Below are 16,381 nucleotides of genomic sequence, written 5' to 3'. Positions count from 1 at the left end.
GCGGTGAACCGAGATCTTGCCATTGCACTCCAGCCTGGGCAACTAGAGTGAAACTCCGTCTCAAAAAAAAAAAAAAAAAAAAGGGTCTCCCTCTGTCCCTCAGACTCAAGTGCAGTGGCAGGATCACGGGCTTACTACAACCTCTGCTTCCCAGGCACAGGTGATCCTTTCACCTCAGCCTCTGGGGTAGCTAGGACTACAGGTGAAGCCACCATGCCCAGCTAATTTTTTTTTTTTTTTTTGAGACGGAGTCTTGCTTTGTCACCCAGGCTGGAGTGCAGTGGCACGACCTCCATTCACTGCAAGCTCCGCTTCCTGGGTTCACACCATTCTCCTGCCTCAGCCTCTCATATAGCTGGGACTACAGGTGCCCGCCACCACGCCCGGCTCATTTTTTAAAATGTATTTTTAGTAGAGACGGGGTTTCACCGTGTTAGCCAGGATGGTCTGGATCTCCTGACCTCGTGATCCGCCCGTCTCGGCCTCCCAAAGTGCTGGGATTACAGGCGTGAGCCACCGCGCCCGGTCATAATTTTTTTACTTTTTTGTAGAGATGGGGTTTTGCCATATTACCTAGGCTGGTCTTGAACTCCTGAACTCAAGTGATCTCCTGCTTTGGCCTCCCAAAGTGCTGGGATTCCAAGCATGAGCCATTGTGCCTGGCAGTTGTCTGATTTCTAATAACTGTGGCAGTTTGGTAGGTGCGTAATTCAGATGATGTAATTGCTTTGTTCAAATAGCCAATTGGAAGCAAAATAATGCCTTAGAACATTATTTAAAACTTGTCGGCCGGGCGCAGTGGCTCATGCCTATTATCACAGCACTTTGGGAGGCCGAGGTGGGCGGATCACGAGGTCAGAAGATCGAGAACATGCTAGCTAACATGGTGAAACCCGATCTCTACTATAAATACAAGAAAATAAGCCGGGCGTGGTGGCGGCGTCTGTAGTCCCAGCTACTCAGGAGGCTGAGGCAGGAGAATGGCGTGAACATGGAAGGCGGAGCTTTCAGTGAGCCGAGATCGCACCACTGCCCTCCAGCCTGGGCGACAGAGCGAGACTCCATCTCAAAACAAAACAAATGAAAACAAAACTTGTTTTACCGTGTCTGGACTTTTGATGCTTCTAGCCCACCAATAGTCTCTTGTATTCTTAGAGTAAGTCTTTTTTTCCCCTTTCCAGGGAAGCAATCATTAAATTATCATTTGTGAAATAATTTTTTGTAAATTTACATTTTATTTTTAAATTAATTTTTTTGAGGTGGAATGTCAAAATAGACCACTCCCGGCCTGTTTTTTTTTCTTCTTCTTCTTCTTTTTGAGATGGAGTTTCCGTCTATTGCCCAGGCTGGAGTGCAGTGGCACAATCTCGGCTCACTGCAACCTCTGCCTCCTGGGTTCAAGCGATTCTCCTACCTCAGCCTCCCGAGTAGCTGGGGCTACAGGCGTGTGTCACCACGCTCGGCTAGTTTTTTTCTTTTTTCTTTTTTTTTTTTTTTTGAGATGGAGTCTCGCTCTGTCGCCCAGGCTGGAGTGCAGTGGCCGGATCTCAGCTCACTGCAAGCTCCGCCTCCCGGGTTCCCGCCATTCTCCTGCCTCAGCCTCCCGAGTAGCTGGGACTACAGGCGCCCGCCACCTCGCCCGGCTATGTTTTTGTATTTTTTAGTAGAGACGGGGTTTCACCGTGTTAGCCAGGATGGTCTCGATCTCCTGACCTTGTGATCCGTCCGTCTCGGCCTCCCAAAGTGCTGGGATTACAGGCTTGAGCCACCGCGCCCGGCTTTTTTTTTTTTTTTTTTTTTTTTTCCCCCCCCCCGAGATGGAGTTTTGCTTTTGTTGCCCAGGCTGGAGTACAATGATGCAATGTTGGCTCACCGCAACCTCTGCCTCCCAGGTTCAAGCAATTCTCCTGCCTCAGCCTCCGGAGTACCTGGGATTACAGGTATGCGGCACCATGCCTGATTAATTTTGTATTTTTAGTAGAGATAGGGTTTCTCCATGTTGGTCAGGCTGGCCTCAAACTCCCGACCTCAGGTGATCCGCCCGCGTCAACCTCCCAAAGTGCTGGGATTAACAGGCATGAGCCACTGCCCCCCCCGCCTGGCCTGTTTTTTAAGTTTTAAGTCAATTTGTGAGACGGGGTCTTGTGTTTTTTTTTTTTTTCTGGCCTCCCAAATTGCTGGGATTACAGGTGTGAGCCCCCGTGCCTGGCCAAGACAGGGTTTCGTTCTTTTGCCCAGGCTTCAGTGTAGTCACAGCTCACTGCAGCCTTAACCACCCAGGCTCAGTCTGTCCTCCAACCTCAGCTTCCTGAGTGGCTGGAACTAGAGGCAAATGCCACCACACCCGGCCTATATTTATTTATTTATTTATTTTAAATAGAGACTTGGGGCCTGGCGTTGTGGTTCACAGCTGTAATCCCAGGACTTTGGGAGGCTGAGGTGGGTGGATCACCTGAGGTCAGGAGTTTAAGACCAGCCTGGCCAACATGGCAAAACCTGGTTTCTACAAAAGTACAAACAAACAAAAAAAAATTAGGTGGGCATGACGGCGGGTGTCTGTAATCTCAGCTACTGGGGAGACTGAGGCAGGAGAATCACTTGAACCCAAGAGGCAGAGGTTGTAGTGAGCCCAAATCGTACTACTGCACTTCACCCTGGGCGACAGACTGAGACTCCATCCCAAAAATAAATAAATAAAAAATAAAGGGCGGGCGCGGTGGCTCATGCCTGTAATCCCAGCACTTTGGGAGGCTGGGACGGGTACATCACCTGAGGCTGGGAGTTCGAGACCAGACTGACCAATATGGAGAAACCCCGTCTCTACTAAAAATACAAAATTAGCTGGGCGTGGTGGCACATACCTGTAATCTCAGCTACAAGGGAGGCAGAGGCCGCAGAATTGCTTGAACCCGGGAGGTGGAGCCGTGATCACGCCATTGCACTCCAGCCTGGGTAACAAGAGCGAAACTCCATCTCAAAAATAAATAAATAAATAAAATAAAATAATACAAAATAAGAAAAGTTTTAATAGAAGTCTATGCCAGACTATGCACACATAAGTGCATGCTATAATTCTATTATCACATAAAGTAATTGCCGACACATACCTGTTTTTAGCCCCTGGGACGGTAGACCATGAGCTCGCAGAAGGATGACCACGAGGTTGTAATCATAGAACCTAATATTAATGCCATGATTGATGGCCAAACATGGTGGTTCACACCTGCAATCCCGATACTTTGCTGGGCTGAGGAGGGAGGATAAGGAGCCTGGGAGGTCGAGGCTGCAGTGAGCGGTAATCGCGCCACTGCACTCCAGCCTGGGCAACAGAGCAAGACCCTTGCTCAAAAATAAATAAATAAATAAATAAATAAAAATAAGTAAAATTCCATGCTTTATTTAACTTTCACAAAAATCATATGAGGGGCACCTTTAGAATCCTCATTTCACAGATTTAAAAAAATCGAGCGTCGGGGAGCTAAATAATACGCTCACGGTTTCATGGCTAGCTTAGAAAAAGCACGGATTTATCTTGTTTTTGATAGACTGTATTTGATTTTATTGTAGTTTACCCTCCGTAGAGACTCGTTTGGGGTCCTGGGGGTCTAGAGTAAAATTAGCGTTGGGATTTTGGTTCCTTCCTTGGACAACTTGCGTAGACCACTCAGAACCTCAGTCTCCCCCAAGCACCCACCCTAGAAACTACATTTCCCAGCAGGCTGTGCGCCGGCGCCTTCGTACTTCCTCCCGGCGTCCCCCGCGGCGGGAAAGAGCCGAGTGGGCTCGAGGCCGACGCGACCATCATTTGTCGACGCCGCTGCCGCTGCCTGCCTGAGAGAAGCCGTCGCGGCCGTCCCCACCGCCTCCGCCGGCTACCATGTCCGCCCAGGCGCAGATGCGGGCCCTGCTGGACCAGCTCATGGGCACGGCTCGGGACGGTGAGTCAGAGCGGCTAACCAGGCGAGGGTCTGGGGTGGGAGTGAGGCGAGGCCGCCGGGCGGCCTGAGGCGGGGGCCGCGATCGTCTGCGCCTGCGCTTGCGCGGGGCACCGCTCCTCCTCCGCCGCGCGCCGACCGCAGGCGCCGGGCCTTTGTCTAATCCGGTTCGTCTCTGAGGCGGCGGTGGGTCCAGGTCCGGCTCCTCTTTCGGAGTCTGCGCCATGGATGGGGCTTCAGCCTCCTTCCCGTTTACCGTCCCGCTACTTCCTCCCCGACGGCGCCGCGGCTCCGTGCCCCTCCGCGAACTGTGGAGTCGGCGAGGGGCTGGAATCAGCGTGAGCTCCAGGTCGCTGGCAGCCGGGTGGCAGAACTCCTCCGAGGCTCCTTGGGAAGAAGCTACACCCGAGGGAGCCGGATGGGCCTCGAAACCCTGGCCCGTTCTGGTTCTGTACCATTGCAAGGGGAGCCGTAAACTGAGCCTTTCTAACGTGGGTTTCTGCCGAGTACTTTTCCAGCTCCCTCCTTCCCCCAGCACACAGGAGAGCCTCTGTGTAGCCAGCGCTTGGCAGTGGTTAGGTAGGTTGTACTGTGTAGGGAGGAGCTCCAGATCATGATGGTTGTCACAGGAGAAAGCGGTTGCATCCTCGCAAAACTGTATACCTGCTGTGGTTTGTGTTTTCTTTTCTGCTGAAGTAATGAAGTTGTAAGTTCACACTGGCACATTCTCAGGGCTGTGCAGATTATTTGCACTTTATTTCATAGGTGAATAAGTGCTTTTTAGCTTTCTTTGTATATTGAGTTGCTTTTGAATTGCTTCCCATATTTTTATTTCATACAAACTGAACAATTGTGGCCCCTCTATTTTATTTATAAAGGTTCAGTGTATCTTTGCCTGCCTACATCAATCTGCAAGGGAGTTGCAGAAAGCCTCATGTTCATCGAGCCGTGAGTCACAACCAATTTCTAAGCTGTTATAACAAAAAAGTGTTTGCTTTTTTTCACAAGTAACTTTAAAAGTGTAGTTTAGAAAGAAAACATTTTCAATAAAAAGACACTACATTAATCCTGGATGCTTGCAAATCCTAAAATATATTCCTCCTCTAGCGTTGCACAGCTCTGTGTTGTATACACAGACTAGCTTTAGAATTTGTCACATACCACTTTGCCTTTACTTTTATGTATCATTCCCCCGACTTCCTTACTGCAGGTGTGGGCAAGAAAACTTTTCCTTTAACACTTTTCAACAGCGGGCATAAAATTCTGCAGCTGAGGTCTTGAAGAATGCAGATGGGTACAGTATGTGTTGGAGCTCACAGTGTGTATTGACTAACCTAGTTCCTTTTTGCTTTTTTTGGTATTGTCTTGTTAAAAGTGACTCCCAGGTAGCAACTCTCTTTTTTAAGGGTGGGGACGAAAGGGGCATAGGAAAAATAGATCTAGATTATTTAACAGTCTTCGATAGCGTTTGAAAGCTTTCTTCTTCATTCAATTTTGGGCAAAATACTGCCTCTGCATTTGTTCATAACAAAAAGATTAATAAGTAGCTTTTGTTGGTGGAAATTACCAGCTCTATAAGTCGCCCTTGGTGGTTCATGGACCTCTGATTAGCTTGGGTTTGGAATCTCATTGCCACATGTATATGTGGAGCCAATGGCCTTTTGGTGCTCAGCTGCTTACATCTGACTCCTTGACTTCTTTGGTACAGTGATGGAGTCAGATCTCATTAAGTGTGATGCTTCATGATATAACTGGCCTCAAAAAAATGTGTATTCCACTCCAGTGTAAATATCTTTAGGTCAGCTTTTCATTGTATTTGATGGGGAGAACACAGAAATGATAGTCTGCAAATGATCCAGGTGAATCATTACACTAGTGTTTTCTTGTGATTAACGTGATAATATTGTCTTATTTAAAACCACAAATGAATTTCAGGAGACGAAACCAGACAGAGGGTCAAGTTTACAGATGACCGTGTCTGCAAGAGTCACCTTCTGGACTGCTGCCCACATGACATCCTCGCTGGGACGGTAGGTGCATTTTGGGGGACCTCATGGAACACTCTGACATGAGTGCTGGGTAGGCAGTGATGGTTTTTCTATGTTGAATTTTGTTTTAAGTCTCTTTTTCCCTAAGTGGCTGAATTACAGCAGGTAATTCTCCACTTGTATGTATGTATGCATGCATGCGTGCGTGCGATGGAGTCTTACTCTGTGTTGCCCAGGCTGAAGTGCAGTGGTGTAGTCACAGCTCACTGCAGCCTCGAACTCCTGGCTCCAGTGATCCTCCCGCCTCAGCCTCTTGAGCTTCTGGGACTACAGGCATGAGCCACTGCTCCTTGCTCAGTCCTCCACTTTTTAACAGGCAGAAATCCCTGATGCCATTAAAATGATAGATTCTATTCATTTGGTAGGATTTTATATTATGGTACAAATTTCACTGTTGTAAAATTCTGTCTGTAAGATTACCAGGTTTTTTTGTAAAGTCATTTATACTGCGATATTCACAACTAAATAGGGCAAGTATTCTAATTTGGCTGTAGCAAAAAATATGCTTTAGGTCAGCCTGAAGTTCTTTGAAGATTCTGCGTGGGTTTGTTTGTTTGACCTCAAGTTGAATGTGTGGAAGACTTTTGATCTAGCAGGGTACATTTTCTTCTCCAAATTACTTGGTTTTTAAAAAATCAGTTGAGGATACATTGATTTTGTAGTTTTGTGTTGTGCCACCCTTTCAAGAAATCAACATGCTATGTGACGAATATAGACCCCTGAAATTTTAAGGTCACTTCAGATGAACAAAACGGATAAATGCTAGCTTTGTGTAATGTGCATTTATTCGAAGTAAGAATTTGAAAAGACTGAATAGTGGAGGATTATCTGTGATGATTCAGCCACTGAGACAAAAGGAGTCTTGTAGAGACCACCCCCATTTTAAGGTTTTACAGCTACCTCACAGAGGATAAAAACTGTTCTCTCATTTTAAGGATGAAATGTGCATGTGTTAGAGGATGTTTTCTTCATGATGGATCATTGCTTTTATCAGGGAGGAGCACCTTCTGGAAAACCCCTCAGATGTGTTAAATCTTCTCAATCTGACTTTTCTGACAGCAAATGCAAAATGAATGCCAAACCGTGTGCCTCTGTTCCTCAGGGTGTTGTCTGCTGTTTGGCCTGGGGTGGGAAAACGTTACTGTTTGCTGCAGATTACTGTGGGTACCGAGGTCAATACAGATTAGTGATTTCCACTCGTCAAAGGCAGTTTCACTGTAGGATATTTTCATAGGATGCACAGCTTGGAATTCTTGATAAACCCATAGTGAAAGAAGTCAGAGCAGATAGCTGTATACTCTCAGGAAGATTTCAACCATGTTTTCCTCGGCCAGACCCTGTGTGTGTAGCGTAGCTGTAGAATACTGGTGAGAAAAATAATCTCAGTGAGAGGATTTCTGATTCTTCTTCTTTTTTTTTTTTTTTTTTTTTTTTGAGACGGAGTCTGGCTCCGTCACCCAGGCTGGAGTGCAGTTGCCGGATCTCAGCTCACTGCAAGCTCCGCCTCCCGGGTTTACGCCATTCTCCTGCCTCAGCCTCCCGAGTAGCTGGGACTACAGGCGCCGCTACCACACCCGGCTAGTTTTTTGTATTTTTTTAGTAGAGACGGGGTTTCACCGTGTTAGCCAGGATGGTCTCGATCTCCTGACCTCGTGATCCGCCCGTCTCGGCCTCCCAAAGTGCTGGGATTACAGGCTTGAGCCACCGCGCCCGGCCTCTTCTTTTTTTTTTCTTGAGTTTGCTCTTGTTGCCCAGCCTGGAGTGCAGTGGCGTGATCATGGCTCACTGCAACCTCTGCCTCCCGGGTTCAAGCCATTCTCTTGCCTCAGCCTCCCAAGTAGCTGGGATTACAGGCATGCACCACCACACCCGGCTAATTTTTGTATTTTCAGTACATACGGGGTTTCACCACATTGGCCAGGCTAGTCTGGAACTCCTGACCTTGTGATCCGCCCACCTTGGTCTCCCAAAGTGCTGGGATTACAGGTGTGAGCCCCCGTGCCTGGCCAGAGTGAGGGTATTTCACACAAATGTTTATTGTTAGTTATAGATGAATTCACTAGATACTTATTGGACACCTACTTTGTGCCAGGCACTGGAGATAGTGTGCCAATAAAGTCTTTAGTCTCATCTAGTAGGGGGAGAGGATGCGTGATGAATAAGTAAATGAGTAGATAATGAGCTGTTGTAGATTGGGGGAGGAGGAAAGGCCTCTCAGGGACGTGTGAGCAGAGACCTGAATGGTGAGAAAGAACACATGTAAAGTTTGGGAATTTGGTGCTTTGGGTGGAGAGTGCAGAGGAACAGAAGGAACACCCCTGATGTTTCTGGACTGGCGTGAATTAGCAGCGAGAGGGAGGCAGGGGTTATGGAGGCCTATAAGAACCAAGAAGCCATGGATTGAGGGCTGTCACTCCAGTGTTTGGAATTGGGCAGGGGCAGCTCAGCAACAGGGGTTGGAGAAGCATCCTGAGAGGGAGGAGGAAACCCAGGAAACCTGTGTGCATGTGAAGACAGTGCCTTGCACAGGTGTGAATGAACAAATGTCAGAGTCTGCTGATGGTCAATTGGAATAAGGATTGGAAATTCAGATAGGGTTTGTTGTAGAGATTGATCCTTGCTGGGTTTTTTGTTGTTGTTGTTGTTGTTGAGATGGAGTATCACTCTGTTGCCAGACTGGAGTGCAGTGGAGTAATCCTGACTCATTGCAACCTCCGCCTCCTGGGTTCAAGCGATTCTCCTACCTCAGCCTCCTGAGTAGCTGAGGTTACAGGCACGTGCCGCCACACCCGGCTAATTTTTGTATTTTTAGTAGAAGCGGGATTTCACCATGTTGACCAGGATGATCTCGATCTCTTGACCTTGTGATCCACCTGCTTGGCTGCCTAAAGTACTGGGATTACAGGTGTTAGCCACCATGCCTGACTGTTTTGTTTTTTTTTGGAGACACTGTCTTGCTCTGTTACCCAGGTTGAAGTGCAGTGGTTCGGTCTTGGCTCACTGTGACCTTTGCCTCCCATGTTTAAGCAATTCTTCTGCCTCAGCCTCCTGAGTAGCTGGGTCTACAGGTGTGCAACACTACGCTCGGCTAATTTTTCCCTGCCTCCTTAGCAAAGCTGAAAAAGGTACATCCAAAGAGGGTAACCATAGAACCCAAGCCTGTCCTCAGTGTGCTTTAGCGGGGACTGTTGTGGGAGCTCTCACATTGAAAAGTAAGTGCTGAATTTTGCCTCATGTGAGGTTTTTTTTTTTTCTTTTTTTTTTCTTTTTTTTTTTTTGAGACGGAGTCTCGCTCTGTCGCCCAGGCTGGAGTGCAGTGGCCAGATCTCAGCTGACTGCAAGCTCCACCTGCTGGGTTTACGCCATTCTCCTGCCTCAGCCTCCTGAGTAGCTGGGACTACAGGACTACAGGCGCCCGCCACCTCACCCGACTAGTTTTTTGTATTTTTTAGTAGAGACGGGGTTTCACCGTGTTAGCCAGGATGGTCTCGATCTTCTGACCTCGTGATCCGCCCGTCTCGGCCTCCCAAAGTGCTGGGATTACAGGCTTGAGCCACCGCACCCGGCCGAGGTTTTTGTTTTTGTTTGTTTGTTTGTTTGATAGAGTCTCACTCTGTTGCCCAGGCTGGAGTGCATGGTGCGATCTTGGCTCACTGCAGCCTCTGCCTCCTGGTTTCAAGCAACTCTCCTGCCTCAGCCTCCTGAGTAGCTGGGATTACAGGTGCCCGCCACCGTGTCCAGCTAATTTTTTGTATTTTTAGTAGAGATGCGGTTTCATTGTGTTGGCCAGGCTGCTCTTAAATTCTTGACCTCAGGTGATCTGCCCGCCATGGCCTCCCAAAGTGCTGGGATTATAGGCATGAGCCACCGTGCTCAGCCTCATGAGGTTTTGTAATATCATATCTTTCTTGACAGTTGAGGTTTTTATAATGGAAATCAATTTGCACTTAATACTTCGTTGTACTTAAGGTTTTAGGGTCTACTTCCTTTGGTGGTAGTTTGTCTTTGAATAGAAAGCCTTGATTAGTTTAAAGCATTTTTTTCTGATAGCTAGCATTCATTTTTCAGCTACAATGCTTAGTTTGTGGAAACTGTATACATATTTTTTTTTTTTATTTGTTTTTTGAGATGGAGTCTCGCTCTTTCGCTCAGGCTGGAGTGCAGTGGCGCGATCTCGGCTCACTGCAAGCTCCGCCTCCCGGGTTCACACCATTCTCCTGCCTTAGCCTCCCGAGTAACTGGGACTACAGGCGCCCGCCACTGTGCCCAGCACATTTTTTTTTTTTTTTTTTTGTATTTTTAGTAGAGACGGGGTTTCACCTTGTTAGCCAGGATGGTCTCGATCTCCTGACCTCGTGATCCACTGAAACTATATATATATTTATATTATTATTTTTTTGAGACGGAGTTTCGCTGCGTCGCCCAGTCTGTAGTGCAGTGGTGCAATCTTGGCTCACTGCAAGCTCCGTCTCCTGGGTTCATGCCATTCTCCCACCTCAGCCTCCATAGCTGGGACTACAGGCGCGCACCACCACGCCTGGCTAATGTTTTGTAGTTTTAGTAGAGACGGGGTTTCACCGTGTTAGCCAGGATGGTCTGGATCTCCTGACCTCGTGATCTGCCTGCCTCGGCCTCCCAAAGTGCTGGGATTACAGGCATGAGCCACTGCGCCCCGCCCGAAACTATATATTTTAAAGGACAACACCCAGAGCTTAGAAGAGTGAATGAGGCCAGGTGCTGTGGCTCATACCTGTAATCCCAGCACTTCAGGAGGACTAGGTGGGCGGATCACTTGAGGTCAGCAGTTTGAGACCAGCCTGGCCAATATGGTGAAAACCCATCTCTACTAAAAAGACAAAAAAATCAGCTGGGCGTCGTGGCGCGCCCCTGTAGTACTAGCTATTCAGGAGGCTGAGGTGGGAAAATCACTTGAATCTGGGAGGTGGAGGTTGCATTGAGCTGAGATTGTGCCACTGCACTCCAGCCTGGGTGACAGAGTGAGACTCTGCTTAAAAAAAAAAAAAGAAAAAAGAGAGTGAATGAGGTAAAAGTTGTCAGATTTTCAGTGACAGTGATTTTAATTGCAAATCTGGTTTCCAGAACCACTGTTGTCCTATCTCTAGGTCTTCTGTGTAACCGACCATAACTTGAGTTCCATCTGACTTCAGAATAATGGTAAAGGAGAAAAGTCAATGTTTTGTCAAAATAAAGATCTCCATACAAGGCAGACCCGTTGTCTGCTGCCTCCATGTTGGCTTTGTTATTGGTGATACTGAAGGACGTTTTGTTAACGGGCATGCCACGTGGTTTCTTTTTAAATTTAATTTAATTTAATTTAATTTAATTTAATTTAATTTAATTTTATATTTTATTTTGTTGAGATGGAGTCTCGCTCTGTTGCCTAGGCTGGAGTGCAGTGGCATGATCTTGACTCAGTGCAAGCTCCGCCTCCCGGGTTCACGCCGTTTTCGTGCCTCAGCCTCCTGAGTAGCTGGGACTACAGGCGCCTGGCTAATTTTTTTTTTGTATTTGTAGTAGAGACGGGGTTTCACTGTGTTAGCCAGGATGGTCTTGATCTCCTGACCTCGTGATTCGCCTGCCTCAGCCTCCCAAAGTGCTGGGATTACAGGCGTTAGCGACCGTGCCCGGCCTAGCATGCTACATGCTTTCTATGAGACTGTATCCCAAGAGTCAGACATGCAAGCCTCTCTATTTTTTTCCCCCTCAAGATGGATTAAAGGTTTAAAGCCTTTCTTTTTTTTAAAAAAAAAAAAGATGGGGTCTTGGCCGGATGCGGTGGCTCACGCCTGTAATCCCAGTACTTTGGGAGGCTGAGGTGGGTGGATCACCTGAGGTCAGGAGTTTGAGACCAGCCTGACCAACATGGAGAAACCCCGTCTCTACTAAAAATACAGAATTAGCCAGGCGTGGTGGCACATGTCTGTAATCCCAGCAGTTGGGAGGCTGAGGCAGGAGAATCGCTTGAACCTGGGACGCAGAGGTTGCGGTGAGCCAAGATTGCACTCTAGTCTGGACAACAGGAGTGAAACTCCATCTCAAAAATAAAAACAGTTTAAAAAGATAGGGGTCTCTGTTGCTCAGATTGGAGTGCAGTGACTCAGTCACAGCTCACTGAAGCCTTGACCTCCCAGGCTCAAGCGATTCCCTCACCTCAGTCTCCCAAGTAGCTGGGACTATAGGCACATACCAGCACACCCAGCTGATTGTTAATTTTTTCATAGAGACAGGGTCTCGCTGTGTTGCCCAGGCTGGTCTTAAGCTCTTAGGCTCGAGTGATCCTCCCATCTTGCCCTCCCAAAGGTGTTGGGATTACAGACATGTGCCACTGCAACTGGTACTAACGTCCCTTTTTTTTTTTTTTTTTTTTCCTGATTATGTAGACATGTTCTTTTGTCCTACTGGGGGTGTCTCCTAGTTGGGATGTTGGGTTTTGTTAACGTGCACTCTAACCTGACACCATGATCGTCAGCACACAAACCTCACTGTTGCTGTGTAGATGGCCAGAGGCAGAAGGTGTCTGCATAAAGTCCTATACTTAGGATTTAGATTAAAATCATACACTGTTATCTAATCGTACTGCATATGGTACACATAATAGCATATCATGCTGTTCTTACTGACAACATAAATCATTTTGTTTTAGTAATCAAACGTTTTGTTTGTCAAATGGAGGAACTGAGTGGGACAATTATCTGTCCTTACTTAGATGTCCAGGGTCATTTCCCAGGTTGAGAAAATGTGTAAAATATTTATTTGGCTATTAACCAGCCTGTTCTCCTTTATTCCCTTTGATATACAATCAGCTACACAAAGTCAAGTGTTAGGTTGTGATGTAATTGCGAAAATGTAACTTCTGTCCGCTCTTTCTTCTTCCTCTGTATCTGCATCTTAGGCATCAAGCGTCTCGAGTGGTCAAGATTGCAAGACAGGATGCCTAGAAACTTGTTGCAATGAGACTGTTTTCTGGCCCTTTCCTTTTTTTTTTCCCCCTTTTTTGAGACAGTCTCACTTTATCATCTAGGCTGGAGTGCAGTGGCACGGTCTCAGCTCACTGCAAACTCCACCTCCTAGGTTTAAGCGATTCTTGTGTCTCAGCTCTCCGAGTAGCTGGGAATTACAGGTGTCCCGCCATCACACCTGGCTAATTTTTGTAGTTCTAGTGGAGACTGGGTTTCATCATATTCGGCAGGCTGACCTTGAACTCCTGACCTCAAGTGATCCGCCTGCCTCACCCTCCTAAAGTGCTGGGATTACAGGCATGAGCCACCACACCCAGCCCTGGCCCTTTGCTATCCCTGCCACCCCATATGCTACCATTTACTGAATCCTTGGACTGATGCATAAATAAAACTGGGCCGGGCACAGTGGCTCACACCTGTAATGCCAGTGCTTTGGGAGGCCAAGGTGGGTGTATCACTTGAGGTCAAGAGTTCGAGACCAGCCTGGCCAACGTGGCAAAACCCTGTCTCTACTGAAAATACAAAAAAAAAAAAAAAAAAAAAAAACTAGCTAGATGTGTTATTGTGTGCTTGTAATCCCAGCTACTCGGGAGAATGAGGCAGGAGAATTGATTGAACCCAGGAGGTGGAGGTTACAGTGAGCCGAGATTGTGCCACTGCACTCCAACCTGGGTGACAGAGTGAGACTTCTTCAGAAAACAAACAAAAAAGACCGACAAAAGCCAATTAATTTAGTTGTCATGATTGCAGTCCAATTGTCTCTGAGTCTAAAATAGAAACTTTACACTTAATGCATCAGTTTCAAGTATCATGCAGTCACGATGGTAAAAGTGAAATGAGGTTTCTCAACCATATCTCCTTTCTTAATTTTCTTATTACAGTTTCAGTGTTCCAAAAAATGATCATTTATTTTGGTGACAGTTGAAATACCAAGTCCTGTTATGTGCTTTCTACAGTAGGTGGGCACTCAGGTCTAAATTTTTTGGTTTTTTCCCACAGCGCATGGATTTAGGAGAATGTACCAAAATCCACGACTTGGCCCTCCGAGCAGATTATGAGATTGCAAGTAAAGAAAGAGACCTGTTTTTTGAATTGGATGTAAGTTTTATTTGATGTTGATTTATTACTACTGTGAAGAACCCAATATTGAACTAACAAGAAAAATGTAACATACGTAAGTTTATGAAGCAAAATAAAGTAGTTGATTGTTATCCTGCCACTCGAGCTGAGAGCTGGAATACAGCCAGTAATGCTTAATCTTGTGTCCACCGTCCTATCACTATTCTAAAGGATAATATGTGTTATCTCATTTTGTTGCTTTTAAAAAATATTTTAATGACATTTTTATGAGTCCTTGAACAATGTTTTTTTTGCTTAGTTTTGAGCTTTATGAAAATGGTTTCATAGTATAGAGAGTCTTTAAAATTAGATTTTTTTGGTTCAGTGTTATGTTTCTGTTTACCCAGGTTGTTGCATATTGTTTGTTTTCACTGCTGCTTGAATAATCCTCAAACGATCCTTCCTTTATTCGTAGACATTTAGATTGATTCTAGTTTTGCTATTGCAGACGCTGGATATTTTTGCATAACTCCCTTGTCGCGCAGATAAGGATTTATCTTGGGTATATTCCTGGGAGGGGGATTGCTGGTTTGTAGGGGATACCCATATTCATCCTCACAGGACAGTTTTCTCATGTCGTCTTGTTTCTATGTGGTGAAGTCCCATAGCAGTGTCTACACGCTCACCAACACTTTGTATTATCAGACTATTTAATTTTTGCAGTTTAGTGGTTGTAAAATGGTATTTCTTTCTGTTTTTAATTTGCATTTTTTAGTATTCAGTAGTTGTGTTATTTTATCTGCGTTAGTAAATGCTTTTTTTTTTCTTTTTTTTTTTTTTTGAGATGGAGTTTTGCTCTTGTTGCCCAGGCTGGAAAGCAATGGCGTGATCTTAGCTCACTACAACCTCCTCCTCCCAGGTTCCCCAGGTTCAAGCAATTCTCCTGCCTCAGCCTCCCGAGTAGCTGGGAATACAGGCATGAGCCACCATGCCCGGCTGATTTTGTATTTTTTAGTAGAGTTGGAGTTTTTCCATGTTGGTCAGACTGGTATCGAACTCTCGACCTCAGGGGATCCGCCTGCCTCAGCCTACCAAAGTGCTGGGATTACAGGCATGAGCCACCACACCTGGCTTCCTTTTCTTTTTGATACAGAGTTTCATTTTGTTGCCCAGGCCGGAGTGCAGTAGCATGATTATAGCTGACGGTAAGTGAATCGCTAGGCTCAGGTGATCCTTCTTCCTCAGCCTCCTAAATAACTAGTACTACAGATGCACATGACCATGTCTGGCTAATTATGTATTTAATTTATTTTAATTTTTATTTATTTACTTATTTTGAGATGGAATTTCGCCCTGTCACTAGGCTGGAGTGCAGTGGCACCATCTCAGCTCATTGCAACCTCCGACTCCCTGGTTCAAGCAATTCTCTTGCCTCAGCCTCCCAAGTAGCTGAGATTACAGGCACGTGCCACCATGCCCAGCTGATTTTCTTTGTTTGTTTGTTTGTTTTTTTGAGACAGAGTCTCGCTCTGTGCCCCAGGCTGGAGTGCAGTGGCGCCTTCATGGGTCACTGCAAGCCCCGCCTCCCGGGTTCACGCCGTTCTCCTGCCTCAGCCTCCTGAGTAGCTGGGATTACAGGCGCCCGCCACCACACTTGGCTAGTTTTTTGTATTTTTAGTTGAGACGGGGTTTCACTCTGTTAGCCAGGCTGGTCTCGATCTCCTGACCTTGTAATCCACCCACCTCAGCCTCCCAAAGTGCCAGGATTACAGTCGTGGGCCACCGCGCCTGGCCTATTTATTTTTGAGACAGGGTCTTGTTCTGTCACCCAGGCTGGAGGGCAGTGGCGTGATCATGGCTTGCTGTAACCTTGGCCTCTCGGGCTCAGTGATACTCCTGCCTCAGGCTCCTGAGTAGTTGGGGATACAGGTGTGTACCACCACACCCAGCTATTTTTCTTCTTCTTCTTCTTCTTTTTTTTTTTTTTTTGGTAGAGACAGGATCTTACTATGTTGCCCGGGCTGGTCTCAAGCTTCTGCCCTCAAGCGATCCTGCTACCTCGGCCTCTCACAGGTTTTGGGATTTCAGGTGCGAGCCACTGTGTCTGGCTAGTACATCCATTGAGAGCAGCATTTTTCAGCTTTTTTTCGTTGTTGCCCCCAGTGGAGCCTTTTTAGACATTTTTTTCTGTTGTTTTGAGACAGAGTCTCCCTCTGTTGCCCAAGCTGGAATACAATGGCGCAGTCTTGACTCTGCAACCTCCACCTCCTGGGTTTAAGCGATTCTCCTGCCTCAGCCTCCTGAGTAGCTGGGACTAAGGCATACACCACCATGCCCAGCTAGTTGTTTTGTATTTTTA

General features: G+C 46.6%; 1 protein-coding gene across 4 annotated transcripts in view; it reads left to right on the top strand.

Annotated features, from left to right (window-relative positions):
* Window positions 1-3,763: 3,763 nt before the first annotated feature.
* The window catches only part of LUC7L (LUC7 like), a 43,228-nt gene continuing 30,610 nt past the window's right edge, over window positions 3,764-16,381 (top strand). For 3 of the 4 annotated variants that reach the window (XM_007979801.3, XM_007979790.3, XM_007979808.3), the window contains exons 1-3: window positions 3,764-3,938; window positions 5,871-5,965; window positions 13,963-14,061. In XM_007979801.3, the coding sequence (XP_007977992.3) occupies window positions 3,878-3,938; window positions 5,871-5,965; window positions 13,963-14,061 (255 nt within the window). In that variant the 5' untranslated portion in view covers window positions 3,764-3,877. Of the gene's footprint in view, window positions 3,939-4,813; window positions 4,884-5,870; window positions 5,966-13,962; window positions 14,062-16,381 lie in introns of all 4 variants that reach the window. The other variant, XM_007979819.3, reaches the window with a different exon arrangement.

Source organism: Chlorocebus sabaeus, chromosome 5, assembly GCF_047675955.1.
Source record: "Chlorocebus sabaeus isolate Y175 chromosome 5, mChlSab1.0.hap1, whole genome shotgun sequence".
Taxonomy (NCBI): Eukaryota; Metazoa; Chordata; class Mammalia; order Primates; family Cercopithecidae; genus Chlorocebus; species Chlorocebus sabaeus.
This window is presented reverse-complemented; position numbering and strand designations above follow the sequence as displayed.